Source organism: Ipomoea triloba, chromosome 11 (genome assembly GCF_003576645.1).
Source record: "Ipomoea triloba cultivar NCNSP0323 chromosome 11, ASM357664v1".
Lineage (NCBI taxonomy): Eukaryota > Viridiplantae > Streptophyta > Magnoliopsida > Solanales > Convolvulaceae > Ipomoea > Ipomoea triloba.
The window spans coordinates 22,235,174-22,256,235 of record NC_044926.1 but is presented as its reverse complement, the minus strand read 5'-3'; the positions used below and the strand labels follow the sequence as shown (position 1 = coordinate 22,256,235).

The 21,062-nt window shown below is 34.2% G+C and overlaps 1 protein-coding gene across 1 annotated transcript; it reads right to left on the bottom strand.

Annotated features, from left to right (window-relative positions):
* Positions 1-8,871: 8,871 nt before the first annotated feature.
* LOC115996494 (acetolactate synthase small subunit 1, chloroplastic-like) lies at positions 8,872-20,290 on the bottom strand. Its single transcript, XM_031235750.1, has 12 exons — positions 20,013-20,290; positions 17,379-17,592; positions 16,581-16,664; positions 15,647-15,715; positions 14,597-14,680; positions 13,647-13,799; positions 12,642-12,728; positions 12,014-12,118; positions 11,543-11,665; positions 9,885-10,037; positions 9,616-9,681; positions 8,872-9,120 (listed from the first exon to the last, which is right to left on the bottom strand). The coding sequence occupies exons 1-12, from the start codon at positions 20,204-20,206 to the stop codon at positions 9,037-9,039; spliced, it is 1,416 nt and encodes a 471-aa protein (XP_031091610.1). The 5' UTR covers positions 20,207-20,290; the 3' UTR covers positions 8,872-9,036.
* Between the last annotated feature and the right edge of the window lie 772 nt (positions 20,291-21,062).

Here is a 21,062-nt window from a genome sequence, read left to right as displayed (position 1 = left end):
AACAATGTGGTGCACCACATCTCAACACAAGAATACAAGAACTCTCACAACAAGAGGAACCCTAAATTAGGTCTTACCCTCTTATTCAATAAATGCCAAATAGGCATTAAGAATATCATGTAAACCTCAATCCAACCCAAAACTAGATTACTCACATATTATATAGACTAAAGACATAGAGATATCAAAGCAATAAATCATAAAGTTGTAAACGAGATTAAAAGAAGAACACTTATCTTTAAAAATAGAGCGGATCCTCAATCCTTGAAGTATTAAAGCTAATAATGAATCCAAAAATCTATGCTTAAAGAGCAATTTCCAAGTCTAAAAGATGAAAATCTCACAAAGGTGTTTATACCCTAAGTTATTGTTCACGCTTATTCCCTCCTCCTCTTTTCATATATAAAATTATTAATTTATACTGCGCAATAGGGTTTGGCACACGGGCGACAACATGGGCGCTCCCGCCCTGATCTGTAGAAACAGACTCGATGCCTATGAGCACTATTAACTTCGCACCACGGACTTAGTTTCGTTCTTCTTTACGCATCCTCTTTTTGGGTTACTTCCAAGTGTCCTTCTATTTCCTTTACATGCACTTTTCGCTCAAAATTAGCTCACATTTTCACCAATAGGCTTTTTTTTTCCTTAGTTCTGTACTTGGGTAGAATTGTACGCAAAACACGTCATTAGATTCAAAATCCCAATTAAATACACCAAAAGAAGTAAAGTAAGGGGTGGCGAGTAAAATATAGCTCAAATAAAGTGTCATCAATCACGTTTATTAGTTAAATATGATGCCCTTTTTCTTCTCTGTTGTTTCTTCCAAAAATATATGAGATACATAGTTATTCATATTCTTCCTCAAAGTATATTTAAAATTTATAAGAAAAATGGTCAAATAAATCCTTAAACTTTACTAAAAAAAAAAGTCAATTAGGCCTTTAAATTGAATTTCAAAAGGTGCAATTCAATGCATAAGCATATTATTTTGATGCATTGAAGCCCAAAACTTGATTGATGACCTATAATAGCAGGTCAATAGGGTTTTGGCCAACTCCAACGACCCTTCAACCAACTTCTAGCGAGATTCTAAGGATCAAAATGGTCGCATTCTGCTTGAGAAAGTGACTAAAAAAACCGCCTTCTACAAGAGAAAGTGACAAAAAATTATCGCCTTCTTCTGGAGCATAAGGTAACCAAAATAGTCGCCTTTGTCTAAGAATGGCAACCACTTTGTTTCTTTCTTCCAGAACAGAAGGTAACAAAAAATGGTCACCTTCTTTCGAAGCTAAAGGCAACCATTTTGTTCGCCTTTGTCTGGAAATGACAACCATTTGGTTTCCTTCTACTGAAGCAGAAGACGACCAAAACGGTTGCTTTCAGAGCAGAAGGCGACTGAAAACCAAAATTGAAAAGGTGACCCAGTGTTCGTCGCCTTCCTCAAATGCAACCAGTGGCTATTCGATAGTGGCCGATCGTTGGTGTTTGTCCCTAGAATCTCATTGAATTTTGTCAAATAATCACTGGAGTTGACCAGAGAATAGCTTGAACCCCCGTGACATGCTATTACAAGTCATCAACTAGTTTTTTGGGCTTCAATGCACCAAAATAACATGTTTATAGGTTTTTTTTTTTTTTTGAAAACTAACATGTTTATAGGTTTAATTACACCTTTTGAAAGTTTAAGAGCCTAATTAACCTTTTTCACTTTTAATGATTTTTACACTAAGGATAACATCAGCTTCACCTAGATCTTTCATATCAAAATTAGCATATAATAATCTTTTTGTTTCACTTATAGCATTGAGACTTGCACTAAATATCAACATATCACAGACATAATGACACATTATAATTTACTCAAATTCAAAAGCTTTGTAATAAACAAGCATCTTATCGGTTAACAGAGTAACCTAGACCTAACAAAGTCTTATGAAAATGTCATATGGGGTCCTCTGAATATAGTGGTTTTGCCATGTTTAGTCATAAACTATCAAATTGATTACTCGTGGTCCTTCAACTTTCAAATTGTTACCATACGTGGTCCAAGTTAACCACCCATTGTCCTTCAACTTTCGAAATTTAACTAGTCATGGTCCTCCTAAAAGGATCATGAGTGGTTAAAATTTGATAGTTGAAGGACCATGTGTGGTTAAATTGGACCACGAATAGTTAAAATTTGAATGTCAAAGGACCACAGGTGGTCAATTTGAAATTTAGGACTAAACTTGACAAAATTACTATACTCGGAGGACTCCATATGGTATTGGTTGTAGCAAAAATGAGTGATGGAGGACTCCATACAGGTGTAAAATGTTGTCTTTAGAGGATTGGAGGTTATGACACGCAATATGCAATCACAAAACTAAGCAGTAGCATATGGAAATCAACAAGAAGCTAAGCAAACAACAATTTTAAGGAAATAGTAAGACTAACACATCTGTACAAAGATAAACACAAAATAAAGAAATAGGACTCAAGTTAGGCGGAATTATCATCTAGATGCTTCAACAACCTACGGGGTTAGGGAGAACAAATAACCAAGAATAAAGCGGGAATGCACGTAGGAATCCTAGTCTATAAGTCACTATCGTGAGTAAAATATACTAGGATTAGAAAAAGGAATTGCCCCATTTTCGTGGTGAATCAACTCCAAGTTCTTCAAGCACAATTAGCATCTTAAACCCCCAATTTACCCTATTTTCATAGAAGCAAATTGGGTTTATGAAGGGGTGGCTTGAATTAATCACCCAACTCTCATTGAGGCAAGGAATCCTCCAAATACATACCAATGAATATGTACATCATTCATAAGCAAGATAAGAACACAAAACCTTCACAAACACAATGAACCCTAGGTTAGAGTTCTTCTCTTTTTTTGCAATAATCACAAATTAAGCATCAAGATAGATAATACAACCCTAACTCAAGTCCACAAAATAACTACTCATGATTAAATAGCATACGGAACACAAAAGCACAAGCAATAAACACAAATCTTGTAAAAGAAAAGAAATAAGGGAAATCTTGAAGTCCAAGTGTTGAATCCTTGATTACAAGCTTCAAATATGTATAGAAATCTAAATCTAAGCCTAATCTAACTTAAAAATATGAAAGGAAGTGAAAGAGAGTGTCTAGGGGTTCAACCTTTGGTCAAAATCGAGTAGAAATGTTGAAATCGCGCTTAAATAGTGAACAAGGGATGGGTGACATGGCCACCTACATGGCTATGTAAGTGGCGGTGTCCCAACTCTCTAGAAATTGCATTTCTCACTGTAAGCAGAATTATGTGCAACTACTTTAACTTCTAGGCTTTTTTTCACTCCCAAAACCATTTCATTGGCCTTTGTAATCTTCAACAAAGTTGTAGCCCTTCAAGTTGGTTTTCCAATGGCACAAAAATCACCTCATTTGGACATTCCTAAGCTAAGATATGGTCAAATAACCAAACAGTGCTTGAAATGAGCAAAAAATTGCAATGCCTTGATCTTTTGCTCTTCTTTTGTTTTGGTTTGCCTAAATGACCCAAGACCATTGAAAACACCACTCTTGGGCTCCCTTATAAGTTTTGCATCATTATCCATAGCTTCATATTTGGCCTCTATTTGACTCCAATGTCCACCAAAATGCATGAAAATGCTCATCTTTGCTTCCAATGCTTTCCAACTCATACTCCTTGCAAAATAACACAAATAATAAGCACTAATTCTCATGAAAAATGGTGTGATTATCAAACAAAATGATCTAATGAAAAGGAAGGAAAATATGGATAGATAAACACTTATGAGGTATTAACTCAAATTTTTCATAACATTTCTTTGGTACTTGTTTTAAGATATATAGAGACCTTTGAGTTTATATACCTTATGTTCTAATCCAACGATAACACATCAAAGAGATTGTTCCATATAGATATCTTCTTCCAAATCATCATTTAAAAAAGGTTATTTTGAAATCCATATGATGAACTTTCAACCTGTGTATAGAGGCTAAGACAAACAAAGCACAAATAGTTGCAAATTTTGTTACTGGTGAGTAATTATAAAATAAATCTTCTACAAATTTCTGTTTATAGCCCTTAGTCACAAGTCTAGCTTTAAACCTTTCAATTGAACCATTTGTTTTAAGCTTTTTGTTGAATATCCACTTACGACCCATTGGTTAAAAACCTTAGGCATATCTACCAGCTCACAAGTGTGATTCAACTTAATAGAGTCTAAATTCATTTTTTATTGCCTCTTTCTAGAAAGTTGAATCTACATAACACATTGCATCATTAAAAGTTTTTGGTTCTTCTTCTAATATGTGAAGACAAACAAATTTATCACATATTTCATTCACATCATTCAATTCGAGTAAGAAAGTTATAAAATCAGAACCAAAACTTGTTTTAATCCTATGTCATTTACTCTTTCTTAGTTGTTTTGTTTTATTTTTAAGATGAGGCGTAGAGGATGGTGCAAGATCATTTGTAGGCATATTATCACACACATGAACCATTTTTAAATGAAATATGTGTTCAAAAAATTTAACATCTCTAGATTTACAAATAGAGCGATTATCTAGACAGTAGACACATAAATCTATAAGCAACATTGTTTTCAACATATCCAACAAACACAACATTTGTGATTTTAAGCCCAATATTAGGTTTTTTGAAGGTTAAAAGACATACCTAAGCCAAGTAGCTCCACACTTCGAAATAATCCAGGTTGGGAGCATATCCTTTCTATAACTCATATGTGGTCTTTTGAAACCCTTTGGGTGGTACTCTATTTACCATGTCATAAATTAACAAATATAGCAATATAAACCAGTTATTGTTGTTCTTGTTGGGCCTCTTATGTTCTTGATATGATCTCCATTTTTCTTTGGCATGTCACCTTTTACACTTGTTTAAACTACATTAGCCTTTAAACTAAAATCAGAAATGGAAGCAGACCAAAGCATAAGCTGATTTGCTTCCACAATGTTTAGATGATTTACTCATTGCTCCAGGGTGTAGTTTCATATCTTGTGTTTCATTTTTCTTTGGAAATCTAACCATGACTCAAGTACTTTCTCAATCAGGGTATAGGTCTAAAAGAGCTCACCTACCGGGATGTTCTCAACATTCATGTCTATTGTCATATTTTCATACTCGTGGACTTGTTCCACAACGGGCTTGGAGTCCACTATTTTGAAATTCACCCAACAACTCATGGCATACTTAAGCTTACCTACACCATCAGCTCTATACTTCTTTTGTAGTAAGTCCTAAATGGACTTTGCAGATTGTGTATGACAAAAATGTTGAAGAGTGTACCGCATGTGTTGTGCTAGTGTTGTCCTAGCTATTTTGTTATCATTCTCATATTTGAGTCGAGCTTCTTTTGTTGGGATTATATTGTTGTGATCTTTGGAGTAGGGGCTTTCAGGCCTGGAGTTGAATCAATGATAGTCATTGAGGCACTTTTTTTTTTTTGAAAACTGAGGCACTTGTTTGTTGGTGAGTGTTTGTAGTAGCCTGAAATAGTTCCAAGTTTTTGTAAAGTACGTAGTCAAGATTAGGTGATTTGAGATAAATCGGCATCTTGGTAGACCACCTACAATAATTAACCCCATTCAGTGGCTCGACTTTAGACAGGTCAACAATTGCTCTAGGCATAGCAGTAGATATGTTTGTAGTAACTTATTTGAAATTTCTATTAACTTGTTGGGAAGATAGTTGTAGCAAATCTAGTGTCGACTGTATGTTCAAAGATTTATGAAATAACAAATATAGAGGGAGTTATTGTACGATGTTCAGTAACACTACCTTAAAAGCTATTTCCTGGGGACGGTGCAGTCGTATAAAACCGGTTCCTCCCCAAAGTTAACACAATGCTATTGTTACATGTACCCATAAACCTAGGTAGAACTTGACTATTTATTATAGCTTAGAAAGAGAAATGTTGTATTGCAAGGGGAAGGATGTGAATTGAGTTATGTTGCCTTAAATGAACAAATGCACCCCTTACATAATAGTGAAAATTTTATGGGATGATTTCGTCAACCGCATGAAGATCACAAAACAAGTTGCTTCAGTTATTTTTTAAAATCAACTACCACAAAACAAGTTGTAATATTTGGACCAAAATAAAGATTATGGACAAAAGAAATTAGAGACAAAATGCAAGATTTAGACCAAAGTAAAATTTCAAAGAAAAATAAAAGTTCTGAACAAGGTAAACCAAATATTTTGGTATTTTGAGCCACAAACATTTAGAGGCCAGTGTCACGGGCTCGTTTCCTCTAACGATGTCTCGTGAGGCCTTAGCTAATTTTCCTCTCGCACTAGCTAAGTCACCCTCGTTCGACCCTCGGGAGTGATGCTATCTAAACGATGAGATGGCTACAAAAGTAAGTTAGGAAAGAACTCCACAAAGGTGCTAAAGGAAACACTTGAACTTTGTAGGAAACTTGAATGCTGGAAATCTTGGATGGTTACATATGAGGGCTCCTTGTGGGGTATTTATACCCATTCCACCTCCTCAACAGACAGTGGAGATCTAATTTATCCTATAGCTATGGTTGACTCTCTAGAATCCTCTAAAATTCTCTATACACACTTCAGATTCCATAAGATTCTAGAATATTTTAATCATCCCTACATCCTCTAATTAGTATGTACATGGCTCTAGATTATTCTACAAACTATGGGATGTTGTATACAAGTGCCGAAAAATTCTAGAGTGATGTAACAAACCTCAAAATCTCGTAGAAAAGTTGCTAGGGCGCTACACCAAGCTCACTTTGTTGCCATTGGAGTAGATTTTTGTCCTAGTAGCGACAACTTCTCTGGTGACAACAAAAATATTCCTGCTAGTGACGGCTTTTCTGTCCTTTGCAAACGGGACTTGCAAGATTGGAAGCACGGTAGTGATCAAGGGGAGCTTGGAGCCTGTTGATTTTGATTCTAATTTTCTGGTGGTGGCGATGGCATATGCGCTTCTTCCTTCTCTATTTTCTTCTTCTTTTGCTTCTGTATTTGCTCTATTTCACCGGTTGGGAGTGGTAAAGTTTCAAGGTGACATGACTATTGCTTTTTTATTGAATTGAATAACCAATGTGCACAAAGTACAAAACTTTTAAGTATAAAAAAAAAAAAAAAGAAAGAATCGTCAAGATACAATCATTATCATCTTCGATTCTAAATGGTCCCTTATCCACTTCAAAAAATATTGGACAATCGTTAGTGTGATAAGTAAATAATACTTGTCAATATAAAACATCTTCAAGACATTTTTCAAGTAGGCTAACTGGTGTATAAAACTCCTTCAAGGAGAAGCTCGATCTTCAAGTCGAGACAATACTTGGGTTTCCCAAGTCTTTTATTTCAAAACTCCTTCTTTCGACATGAGCTAATATCACTAAGCTCTCTATGTGTTTAAATAACATTTAAACCATCAATATTGACTGAGGTGATAAATAAATAACTCCATTAGCAATTCTTTAACGAACACATAATGGTACATATTATTTGCATATTCCTTTTTCAGGAGGAAAAAACACTCAGTCAATAATATTCAAGTCATACAAAGACTTTAGTAGTTTAATGATACACGTTGTGATTTTTAATTTCCTCATTTCAAAAGTGTTGCATCCATCAGAGACTTACAAATAAATATTAGCATCTAATGACCCATAAGTTTGCGGTCATGACATTCATCAACTGCATATCTAAATTTACAATTCACTAGCAATTATGTTAATTAGCGAAACGTAATGCCATATGTTATGGGAGAGAATATTTGATCAAAATCAATTCAAGGTCTCTGTGTAAGCCCTTAAGCTACCAATTCCGCTTTATATCATACCACTAGATTGTTTGTATTTCTCTTTTGTACAAACACTCATTTGTAACTTGCAGGATTAACATTAAATAATGTACATGTTATAAAGAGAATACAATTTTAGCGAGTTGAGTTGTATATGCATTAATTGCTCTTTTATAACAAAACAAATAAAAAAAAAATCAGGGCACTACTGGTGCCTAACTTTGGATCTAGATTATCTTATATTGAGAGCAATTTATAAGGCAATTGTGTTGTCAAACAACTATAACATTTTTGATAAATTTCTCCCATATATATAAAATTTATGGCAATTTCTAATTCAACTAGACACTAGCCATTTCCCAAAGATATTTTTATCCGGTTGCTCTGCATCCCATTATTATGATTTTGGTTGCACTTATAAATTTACGGGAATTTTTCGCTTTCTGAACGAATGTCTTCAAGACATACTTCTTTAAGCAATTTCAAGAGTGACAAAATTTTCTACTAGATTTAGCTTTTCGCAAATTCTTTTTTTTTTCTTTTACACCAATATGTCTCCACACTTCTGGTGTCAAGGAGCACTAGGACCTAGTCACTCTTTTTATCAGTGCTCCTTGACACCAGAAGCGTGGAGACATATTGCAATATTGTTCATACGTACAGTCGACGTGTTACCATTCCATTTTGCAATATTGTTCATTCGTGTAACACGTCAACTGTACGTATGAACAATATTGCAAAATAGAATGGAAGAGTTGAGAGAAAAGTATAACCCAAGATGTAGAGCACAATAACATAAGATTTTCAAGATCCATTTCATTAAGCCTTCACTATCAATTTATACTATAATCCATACAACCTTTCATATCCTTAACATAAACAATGTAATACCCAAAAAATCAATGCCCAAATAAAAAAGTTTATTTCTATAAATTATGCTCCGTAATACCCAAAAAAAAAAAAAAAAAAAAACAGTATCATATAGGTAAATATTTAAATGTAAATTTATAAGGGCCCTATTCATTAAATGGTTAGCCTATCATTAGCGATTTTTGTTGTAAATATGATATAAAGAGGTTGGTAATTTGCTGAAAATACATATAATTTCATAGAATTTTCAGAACTCATCAAGAACCAGTACCAAATACATAGAATTTCTTTCATCGGTGAAACATTTGAACCTAATAAAAGCACATAATTCCTTATTCTTTTAGTACTATATATGCACTACAAACTACAAAGGAAGACAATAACCCCGAAGGGACGTCGAGTCTACACCTGACTCTCGCACCAGTGCCACACGCCCAGTCCGTGCAACCTATGATAGAAAAGAAAATTAGTATAAGCATTGGCCTCACAAGCTCATTGAAAGAATGAAAGAAGCAATTTTGACACAAAGTAAGCAGCATGCTCTTTAACAAGCGAACATGCAATTCGGGAATAACAAATTCAACCCATGACCTCTTGGCTCTTGGATGGAGTTAGCTTGATATTAAATTGAATAATGTGTTCGGTCTCAACTAAAAGTTTAAATTGATTGGTGAACTGAACATCTATTCTATATATATATAGAGAGAGAGAGAGAGTGTTGCGTTCAAATAAGAACCATGCTTAATGTGAGAACTGCATGAGTGGACAGAATATACTATATGAATGCACACTAACTACTATCAGAGTCCACTGTCATCCAGGCATATGTCTAGAAATAGTTAGTGTGCATTCATGCAATAAAATGTGTGCATTAGTCGTTCGCCTGATCGCACCTGAACGCAATGTGTGTGTGTGTATATATATAATGTTCAACATAACAAACCTCGCAAATTCCATAGGGCTCCAATAATCTTTGTAATGCAAGCAGCTTGTTAAAGGCTCCTGTCAACTGCAAAAGTTGTGACAGAAATGAAATAATTAATGGAAAATGGCCAACAATAAAGACAGGGACATAAGCAATATGTGCACTAGGATGTTTGAAACAAAGGGATTCGGCAGTCTGTACATATCACAATTGGAAGATGTAGGAATAACGAATGTCAACAAATAACAAAAATCTTTGATTTTTTTTTTTTTTTTTTTTTTATCTACCTCCAATGTTATTGTATGATCAGACACATCAACTGGTTTAGCTCGGAAGATGCTGGCAATATCAAGGATATCCCTCCTAGCAGTAGCATTAACAGCCACTTTTATCAGCATCAGTTCCCTCTCCGCAAAGGGTAAACGAGTTAAATCTTGAACCTGAGCAATCCACCAGCAGTGTATTAGCCTTGTCATCTCACAACTCAAAAACACATGTAGGCCTATTTACAAACTGTAGAATTTTCCTGGAGAATAGGAGAATGAAAAACTAGAGACACTATATGGAAAACAAAACCCTACCACCTATATATATACAGGATTGGGATCAAATAAGAACACTGCCGTAGGAGAGAACTAGGAACCACTCAAAACCGTCGATCTAGGAAAATCTAGCGGCTTTAAAGCAAGGAGAGAAGTAAAAATGCAGTGTCATTTTCGTAAATAAGTTCAACTGTGAAATTAATATAATACTATAAAGTGCAAATAACAACACCATAGAGTGCACCCATCATATGTACAACTGTATAAGTGCAGTGAACAGATGCAGTCATGCAGCTTTACTTAGTTGCACTCTATAGTGTAGTTGCACTTTATAGTGTTACTAATTGCACTTTAAAGTTTGAATTATTTACAAAAATTTCACCGCATTTTTCAACAAAAATGTCACTGCATCTTTATCTACTTACATATCTATCAATTGTTATGACTACATTTACTATCATTTTTTGACTTTTATTACTTATCACCATCTTCTGTCCTCTCTTTTCTCATTTAGTTACACCAACATAACCTTACCTACACTTAGGGTTAGGCATTACTCATATTATTTGAATTAATACTATAAGTGTAAGCCTATTTTTAGATTTTTAGGTTATTGAGTCGGATATCTTTATAGTTATGCTATATCCAAACATAAATTTGGTCTGAATGTCAAATATTAAAATTTCATATATAATAGACTTCAAAGCAAAAATTATGTATATTTCGCTCAAACCGAACATATTCCAAAATATTTTAAATATTAGGTATAAATAAACCACTCAAAATTTTAAACTTGTGTTACATTTATAACATCATAGTCCAGAAAATTGAATTTGGAAAATAAAATGTTGCTAAAATGTTTTCTCAATTGAAAACAGAAAAGTGAGAATAGAAAATAGAGAATGAAAACTGAGGTGAACAGGGTATGAGTGTTAAATGGGTTTTGGAGATAGGTAAGGCTCTCTTTCTCTCTCTCTTTCACGGAGAAGACAGCAGGTTCAAATTACATGACAACAAATAATGGCATTTTCTTTACCATCTCTTAATCTATCGTGATAATTTACATGAGAGCAGCATTATTAGGAATATATCATTCCAGGAGGAAATTTGATCCCAATTGCAGGTCACAGCAAGGAACTAGAGGGTATAGAAGGATATGTAGGATTTTGACAGAAGAAATAAACCCGTCATTTACATAATAAGGCTATGAAACTCTGGGGGATAAAATTAGAAAAAAACTATTAACTGCATCCAAGCTTTTGTTAATAACCATCAAATTTCTAGGAAGTGATAGTGTAATTAGCTGCATGGCATTATATCATTTTCAAAGGTCTTACAGAGGTATTACATTTAGCATCTCAACCCAACACCAAATAGCCACTAGCAGAAAAGATTATGCGTACCTCATGAATATCCACCAACTTGTAAAAGTGCTGAAGCAATTTTCTGATAGTTTCATCAGTTCCAGGAATAACTGTAGTAATGCGTGAAAGCCCCTCTCTCTCAGCAGGACCTACAGCAAGACTCTGAAAGCAATAATGGAAATGTGATCTTTAAATTTTCAAAATTAAGCTCAAGAAGAAAAATTAGAAGCATTAAAAAGAGTTAAATACCACTTTTACTCTTTTAGTCCCTTGACTACATTAGCATTTCTATTTTTAGTCATCAACTATCAATTTGATTAAATGTGGTGAATGGCTTTCGAATTGATCAAATTCAATTCAAAATGTTCAGAATTCCCCCCACTCTATGGACACTCCACCATTTTGCATGTGAGGACATTTCAGACATTTTGGACTAAATTTGATCAAAAGTGAAAATGTCAATACAGTTGAGGGACTAAAAGTGCTATTAACTCTTTAAAATAAAATTACCTGAATATTATAGCCTCTTCGAGATATAACCCCAGTCAACAGGTTGAGTACTCCAGGTGAATCATTAACAAGCATAGATAGAGTGTGTGACTGAAGCCCACTTGACTGCAGCACTCAGATAAAGTTATGCCATTGTACTATTTATAGAGAATCAAAGTAACATTCTATGTCTTTCATATAAAATCAATCAATCAATTAATCTATAAATCATGGGATCAGAATTCCATGTATTGATTTAACTGCCTAGAGTTGGAGTTACATCGCATCAGGGTAAATTTAGAAATTTAGAAAGTGCATCTGAAACTGAAGGTGTTCAAACAAAAAGGAAAGAAATAAGCATTTTAATGCTGAAATCTGGATATGGCTAGGGCATACAATAACCGAAACCAGAATTTTTACTTATTGTTTTAGCATGTTTTCTCGTTTCTTTTTTATTTTTCCAGAGAAATCAGATGCTTGTAAATAATGCAGTTTCAAATCCTGTCAGTCCTGGTATAGAATGAGACAAAGGAATCCATTATTCCCTCTTTTTTGCTGCCTTTTTGGTGATAACAATTTGGCTTTTTTTTTTGGTTAAAGATAAAATTAAAAAGGGTAAGAGATCTAATGAGGCAAATAATGTTCTTACATCTTCATCATAGAGAACTCCCCAGTGGGCATCAAGAACCTGATTCACAAATAAGTCATCATTGGATTCCACCGGATAGACATCACCCTTCAATCAAAAAAGATTCAGTCAACACCATTATAGCAAAAATTAGAAGAGACATTGCATACAAATCTTAGATGAATTGACGGAAAATTGTGATAGCAAATAAAAAGATACTAAAAGTTATAATAAATGTCATGCAAACATAGGAACTTAGGAAAGATGTCAGGAAATTATTAAATAGTTTTACATTTAAGTATAATCAAATTAATATTTTAGGACTCACTTGCAAATGAGGATATTTTGGTCATTTCACTGTATTCCATTTCTATTCCTTAGGGGCAACCAAATTCTACAATATAATTCATGATGTATTTATTCTTTCAACAAGTCATACCACTTAATAGGATTCCTTTTCTATTCCTTATCTTTTCCATTCTTTCAGTGAAATACTATTCCTTTATAAGTAATGCATTTATTCACAAAAGTAAGAAAATCACCAAGCTGATCCTTACAAACCTTTGCAAGTTTGTCAGCATTGCAATGAGCTTAAGAGGTCCATGAAAATAATGCTCTCATCTAAACTTACATCAATGGAAAGGGCTTCTATTGTTCAAAACAATAAGGCTGTGTTCCATTCCAAAGTGGCGAGTGGCCACATCAATCACCAGAGGGCTGTCACGCTTAGTTTCCTATTCTATTTCCTCCCTGTCTCTCATCAGATTAGGAAGAGATCCTTAACTGGCATCACCACAGCCCAGTCAATTTGGGTGGATATAACAAACTGGAATATTCATTAAGCTATAGTACATCATAACATACTCCAAAAATGTACCAGTTTCAATGTATTTCAAGATTGTATTTTCAAGTCATTGGAAATAACAAGTCCGAACAATGACAAAACTATTGTACAAATGATACTGTTATGCAGTATGCATGTTTGGAGACAAGATTAAGTCCAAAAGGAATCTTGGAATTACTTACCCTAGAACCATTATTCACTTTGCTCTTAATGGTTGGTTGGATGTCTTTTTGAGTTGCAGCACCATTCGTTATTTGCTCAAGGTCAGGATAAGAAGCAGCAGAAAACCTCCAAAAAGGAGCTGTCTCACCCATCTTTTCACGTCTTAAAGCAATCTGTATTTATGAATTGTAAATATGCACAGGTTGTGATTACTTTATCTTAGGGATAGTTAGCATTATTGTAGGGATAGGATAGCATGATTGTAGGGATAATATTTCCTTTTCTGTATTCTTCTACATGTATAAATAGCTGTGTATGACACTCATCATATATGCAAAGTAGTATTTCTTTAATGGTATCAGAGCCAGGTTGAGAGAGAAAGGAAAAAATCTGTTTTTTTTTTTCCGGAAAGGTGGAAACAAAATATTGCTAGACTGGAAGAATATTGGTTTCCCATCCAGGTTTGTTAAGGAAAAAATTACTTCCACCATCTCATTTTATAAGGGATAGTTGTGTTTGGCATGATTTTTAAGAAAACAAATACTATGTGATATTCTTTTTAAATTTGCGCATCTAAAAAGAGGTTAATTGGGACCAAAAGTTAGTGGTGTTTAAATTAGAAAAGTGGACATAAAAGTGGACATTATTATGGGTCAGACTAAAAAGGGAAGTAGGAAAAATAAAGTGGGGCAAAAGGCCAAACCACACTACAAGATTTAAATCCAATGTTTCTCTCTATTTTTCAGAGATAGAACCTAAATTGGGTTGAAGTTACTCAATTTGGCCATAAGGCACATGGGCCAAACCACACTAAAAGATTGAATTCAATCAATTGATTAGTCTAACACTCTAACCCATAGCCTTATAAACCCATATGTTTCTCTCTATTTTTTCAGTGTGGGATTCTTAACATAGGTGTATGGATATCATCTAACTACATACTAAGGCATTTGAAAGTTAGAAAATGAACCTTTCCGGTTCTAGCAAGCTCCTTGATTCCAAACTTCTTTAGATTTCTCAGAACAGCAGCCATCTTTCCCGGGTCACCAGTTACCTGTGTCAATGACAAGAATGAATTGTTTGTTCCAAGCAACACAAATATGTTACAAGGATATCCAAGGAAGTAGGGGACTGATATCCAAGAAAAAGAGCTTATAGTAGTATACTTGAAATGAGAACAACTGGTATTACAGCATACTCCATATAATTTTTGGAAAATTTTCTCATTCAATTTTACAGGTTCGAAGTTAAGATTCAATGGCTGAAACAGTCCCTGTCCCTCTCTTAAGTCTATGTTGACTTTTGTAAGTTCATGTAGTTACAGAAACAAGCTTGAATTGGGGTTTAGCACTCGGTTAGTCAGTTAGCAAATATTTTCTCAGTTAAAGGACATTTTTCAAGCGATCTTACTGATCCTTTAGACAGACAAGATGGAAATTATAGCATATACGACAGATGAGGCATACACAGAATCACACCCAAAAAAAATGCATTTTATTAAAGAATAATATACTCAGGTATTGTCTGATCACATGACACTGAAAAGTGGCATCTACTAATTAGATATATTAGAGAATGGCTATGGAGCTAGTAGCTAGTTTAAACTGGGTAGTTTAATACAAAACCAAGAGTCTTAAATTTGTATAACAAGCTCTAGATGAGTGAAGCCAATAGCAACCAAATCTGCCTTCATATCATATTATCATTGTCATTAAACAAACAATGCAGCCTTGGCATTCTGATATTATATGCCATTTTTTACTTCTAATCATGGATGCAAAACATATCAGATTCAAGAAGAGATCAAGTCTGCCAATATCTGGTGTTCTTATTTACTTTTGTACTGCATTAGTACATTACAAGCTAAACAAAAAAACCTGCAGTAAAATTGAATATTCATATTACTGCAATTAGATAATAATATAAATCAAAACACCTAGAACTAAGAGGAAAAAAAAAAAAAAAGAGCTAGACTTGGTGCATGGTTCTTAATAACATGGAAATGCAATAAAAGAGTCACCTCTATGGTGACAAAGTGCTCAGATATATCCACAACTTTTGCTCGAAAGATATCTGCCAACCACATTATCTGAATATAATAGCCAGACAAGAAAAATCCCATGTTAGACTCACAAAAGATGAATAGTATTGATATGGAAATTACAAGAAACAAAACCTCATTTTTTAAACAGCTCTTGATGTCCAAATGATATTTAAGGAACATTAATTTAAACAAAATATAAAAAACATAAATACAAACTCAGACAAAAGATTTCAGAATAGAATTTCTAAGAGACATTCAGATGTATCTGCATACTTGATTTGTTTCTCTTTTATTTTTTTTATTTTATTTTTTGTCCTAAGTTTATGTTATTTAGCCTGGTTTTAAAAGTAGGGTGACCCAAAAACTGTAAAAAAAAATAAAAAAATAAAAAAAAAAACCATTAACCACTCATCTAAATTATTTTACTTTTCTTTTTAAAGTTTTAGGAGGATTGTAAACATGTTAAGCATGACAATATTATTATACTTTTTGCATTTCTAAAAATGCATTTACTATTGTCATGATACTATACTACAGTTCATAAAAGTATAAAAGATGGTGTGGAATTGAATATTTCTAAGGATATCATGATCTATAGCCAGGTTTCTTGGGTACTAGGTTGGACCTATACAGATTACAGATATAGGTGCTGGATCCAATATTTTGTAATGGTGGTGTGGGATCTGGAAAAGGTTCTAAGTTGGAACCTATGTAAATCCGTACCTGCACATCCCAATAATTAGCCCCTTAAATCCTTAATTTCCTTTTAGATTGGAAGCTCCTATTACCAGAATGGCTTATTAAAATGGATGAAATTCTGTGTGCTACTATTTCTTTCCTTCACATTTCTATCCCTTTACTTTTAGAAGAAGAATTAATTCTACTAAAAAAATGAAAGATCTTTAAATACTTCTGCTTTTGTGCTCAGTTCTGCATTTAGCTTTATGAGCATCAATTCTCGTTCTACTTGAGGCTCTCTTGATAGATCTTCCACCTGAAAAGGAGGCAGAACAAAATTAATAAATGTAGAGTGGAGCAAAATGTGGACCACTATGATTGATTAAACATAAACATAAGGTTGAAAATAAATAAATAAATAAATAACCCATTATTCTTGAAAATGAAGCATAAACCGATCAGAAATTAGACTAGATTCATTCGATTTGTCATGTATTCTTGTGTCTTCCTTCCAATGTATCAAAAATTGGACTAGATTCGCTAGAGTAGCATTTACTTAAATGTTAAATGAACTTTTAGCTTTTAGGCCAAAATTCAAGAATGAAGCTAAGTGGAAGATATCATTTCTCCAAATTAAATTAACGCTTGAGTCAAACATGCATCAGAAAGTGATAACCTTTGATTTCCGACTTCTATAGTAATCTACTTCTAATTTAACCTTTTTCCATAGATTGAAGAATGGAACATCAAAAAACACCATCTAGAAAATTAAATGCTTAATTTCCAGAATGCGATTAAATCATTTAGATTAACAAGGACATCCTGTTTATCAGGAGTTCAGGTCTACAAGTAGGGAGGGTTACTTGTTATGTGTTTGTGTAGCTGTTTATGCTTAAACAGTGAATTTCATATAAGTTCCCAATCACACACAAGCTTGTGATTTACTGTGAGGCATGACTTGTATGACAGGCATTCTCAAACCCAGCGGCAAAAGTCAAACCAAAGTAGATAGTAAAAGTTCAGAAATAACCTTCAAGACATTCACAAGCTTGTTGAGTTGCTCTACAACTTGTTGCAGAACCTTGTCAGTTCCAGAGACAACTATGGTAAAGAGAGCCTTATCTTTGTTCAAACCAACAGCAAGAGACTCAATGTTGTAGCCTCTCCGTGCAAAAACTCCAGCTATTCTGTTTATTATACCACTTTCATCCCCAACAAACACCGAAATGGTATGGCGCTTTACCCTGAGATATACAAAGTCAGATGTGCCAGCCAAAAATGACAGACACATATAGCATACAAAAATACAAAACACCATCAAGATCTAGAGAAAGTGAGCGTGTCTATTGAAGATTAAGAAAAAAAAAAAACCCATAAATTATGAATATTATTTCCCACACTCAAAAATTATCCATGGTACAAGGTTCATAGTCCAAGATAAAACAAGAGTCCCTGTACAAAATAGTGTAACTTTGATCCAATACAGCTTAACAAAGTCACTTTGCATCCAAATGGCATGTTCTAGATTAAGAATATAAACAGTTGAAGGCAAAACTTTTTATAGCTGGGCTTTTTATGATTCAACTTCAATAGTTGGCGGTCTGATAAACAGATTCAGAGATGGTGTTCTGCATGTTATATAAACCATCAAGCCATGACTACGGAAGATAGGAAGAAATAGTTCATGTCATAAAATATAGATGGAGATGTAAATTGTGTCTAAAAGACTAAAACTAGGTTTTTATGTTGGAAAAAGAAACAAGGGGGCAGATGAGCATGATTCAAGAAAAAGGTGACTGTTAGGAGCATGATTCAAGAATGAATGATACATCTGGGGGGGGGGGGGGGGGGGATTAGAAAGTTGTTCTTATTTTATAACAATTATATAGTTTAGTTATTTGGAAACTATTTAAAATTTTAAATAGTCATTTAGCTTATTACTTAGTTTACTAATTTGGAAACTATTAAGTAACTATTTAGCTTATTACTTAGTTTTTTTTTTTTTTTTTGAAAAAGCTTATTACTTAGTTTAGTTATTTAGAAATTACCAAATAATTATTTAGCGTATTACTCTTAGCATTCAAATTAATTTAGACAATTTAATTACTTGGAAACTACTAAATAATTAATCATTTTTAGTTTATGAATCAGCCCTATAAAAAAAGAGTGATATTAAGGATTGCTATTCGGAATAATAGACAAGCAAAAATATAACCCTAAACTAAAGGGACGAGAGTTTTGGGTCTCAAGCAAACCCAATGTTATCTTTTCCTTTCTCGGTCTTTCTTTTGTGTTTTCTTGCCCATGATGTGAGCACATAACATTGGTTCCATTGCCAGCGTTATGGGCATCACTCGACACTCAGTTCGAGTTTTAAGCTCTTAAAGAATCAATGAATGAGTTGAAAGAGTCAGTGAAATAGTTAAGCAGATGTCGCCTTGGAGAATTGGGTGAAGATGCAATGAACTAAAGCAATGTATTACTAAATTCCTCAATGACGCAAAACAGAAAAAATTGATAAGCCCATTTCATTCAGAATTCAGCAAACAGAGCACATTACTTCACTGAACATGGATGGTTCATCATTCACAATCATTGTTGATCACCCAGACACCCACATGTGGAGATAGCGCGATTGCAAGCAAATGTTTCGGCTAATCAGTCTCATGTTGGTGATAATTCAACACAAAGGGCTGTTGAGTACTTGAGTTTATAGAAAATAAGGTCGTGTCCCTTCCAAAAGCCCTCCAGGCTCCAACGCATGGGAGGGTTATTTTGCCACTCTACAACCTCATCTCATTTCATGATTGTTCCATATGGATTGGAGTTCGCCTTCTCACCGTTGTTGGCTCATCAGCTAATCTTTCGGATGCCAATTGTGGCTCTACCATCCATGATTCTTGTGGTGATGCCTACATGATGCATGAGGTTACCAACCCGCAAGCTTGATGTCCCAGAGGTGTAATGATACATGTTGGGGACGTGATTATTTAAAAATTTGTTCTTATTTTATAACAATTATTATTTGAAAACTATTAATTAATTATTTAGCTTATTACTCTTAATATTGGATTTAATTTAAACAATTGAATTGTTTAGAAATTAGTCAAATTACGAAATAATTAATCATTCTTAATTTTAAAATCCTCATAATCAGCCCTATATAGGGTGTTATTTGGAATAATAGACAAGCAAATTTAGCCCTAAACTAAAAGGCAAGGGAATAATATAGTTTTTCTTTTCCTTTTTCCTTCTTTTCTTTTGTGTTTTCTTGGCCGTGATGTGAGCACATAACAAAGCTCCATTGTGAAATCATGGAAGAGAAGAAAACAAACTAAAGAGGGTAAGCAGCAAGAGGATCAGAAACGGGATTCTAGGAACCAGTGTCTCTACACAACACTGCAGCGGATGCTCTATCAACAACAACCAATAAAACAGTGATGCAAGGCAAATACACAAATTAGAAGACAGTAAAAACCACCAAATGAAATAAGATACCGACTTTAAACTCGATAGAATTTCAAAACGACAACTGTTTATGATTCAATTTTAGAACAAATGCTTAGCTAATTACCCTGCAAAACATTAACACATATATCGGATCACGTATGCATCATCATTTATACATATAGAGAGAGAGAGAGATAGGGAGGGAGATCTATACCGAGAGACGGAAGGGGGAGGAGGAGAAACGGAAACAGCTACAGTCTCGGCACCTTTTCCGGCGGCATTCGCAACAAATGGCGCGAAATGTGTTACTTTTGGTCGGAAAACCGTTCTGTTAAGTGAACCTGGCTTGCTAAATGCTGGTAGAAAGCTCTTTCTCAAGCCCGGACACTGCGATACCGCCGCCGCCATAGTAGTTGAGCCGCCCTTCTCACACACTCAGCTCAGTTCAGTTCAATAAGCAATGATACAAATACAGAAATTGTGAACTTGCGGCGGAAGCCTAAAAAGTGCTGCATAAAACACGGTGTATTAAAATAAATAAATTTTTCTTTAAAAAACAAAAAGAAAAAGTAAAATACTGAATCCTCATAATTCATAAAACACGGGGCAGGGGTTTTCTTGCGTTACAGGAGGATGCACGGAGTTTAAAGGAACCGAGAAGATGGGTCGACACGCGTGACGGTGATCTTTCTAAAGTTGACAGTCATTTTTGCGTGACAGGAGTAGGTCGACTATGGTCTCTACAACAAATTACTCAATTGTTATACACTTGGCCATGGTCTATGTGGATCATAGTTGTTGAATTAAACTATATTACAATTAAAATGGTATTTTAGTATTGGGATTAATACTATTAATATAAAATTTGACTATTTAAGTATTTAATTTTTAATTAGTTACATCCTCCATAAATGAGTAGCCTGGTCACATGATTGAACCTGATGAGGTCATAGTGGCGGAGCCAGAAAAATGTCTCACTGGGCGAAACATAAAAGATATAGCACGAAGTTGCTCCCTTATATGGGAGGTTGTGGGTTCGGGAGAGGCGATATTGACTATTTGTGCTTCAATAGGTTGAGAAAGTAGTAATGAACAGATACTTCATTGTAATAGAGCTACTAGTATTCAAAAAAATGAAACACATAAAAGAAAGGGATAAGGGTCAAATAGACCCTCAAACTATACTCCATTGTGCAATTAGGCCCTTCAACTTCAAAAAGCTCCAATTAGGCCCTCAAACTTATTATTTTGGAACAAATAAACC

Bases quoted from the DNA above. Each gene is read 5' to 3' on its own strand.
- LOC115996494 (XM_031235750.1), bottom strand. From the start codon at position 20,206: ATGGCGGCGGCGGTATCGCAGTGTCCGGGCTTGAGAAAGAGCTTTCTA. The intron at 16,665-17,378 runs GTTATTTCTGAA...CCTCCTTTTCAG, and splicing joins AGCTTGTGAATGTCTTGAAG to GTGGAAGATCTATCAAGAGA. The intron at 11,666-12,013 runs GTAATTTTATTT...TATTGCTTTCAG, and splicing joins GAAGAGGCTATAATATTCAG to AGTCTTGCTGTAGGTCCTGC.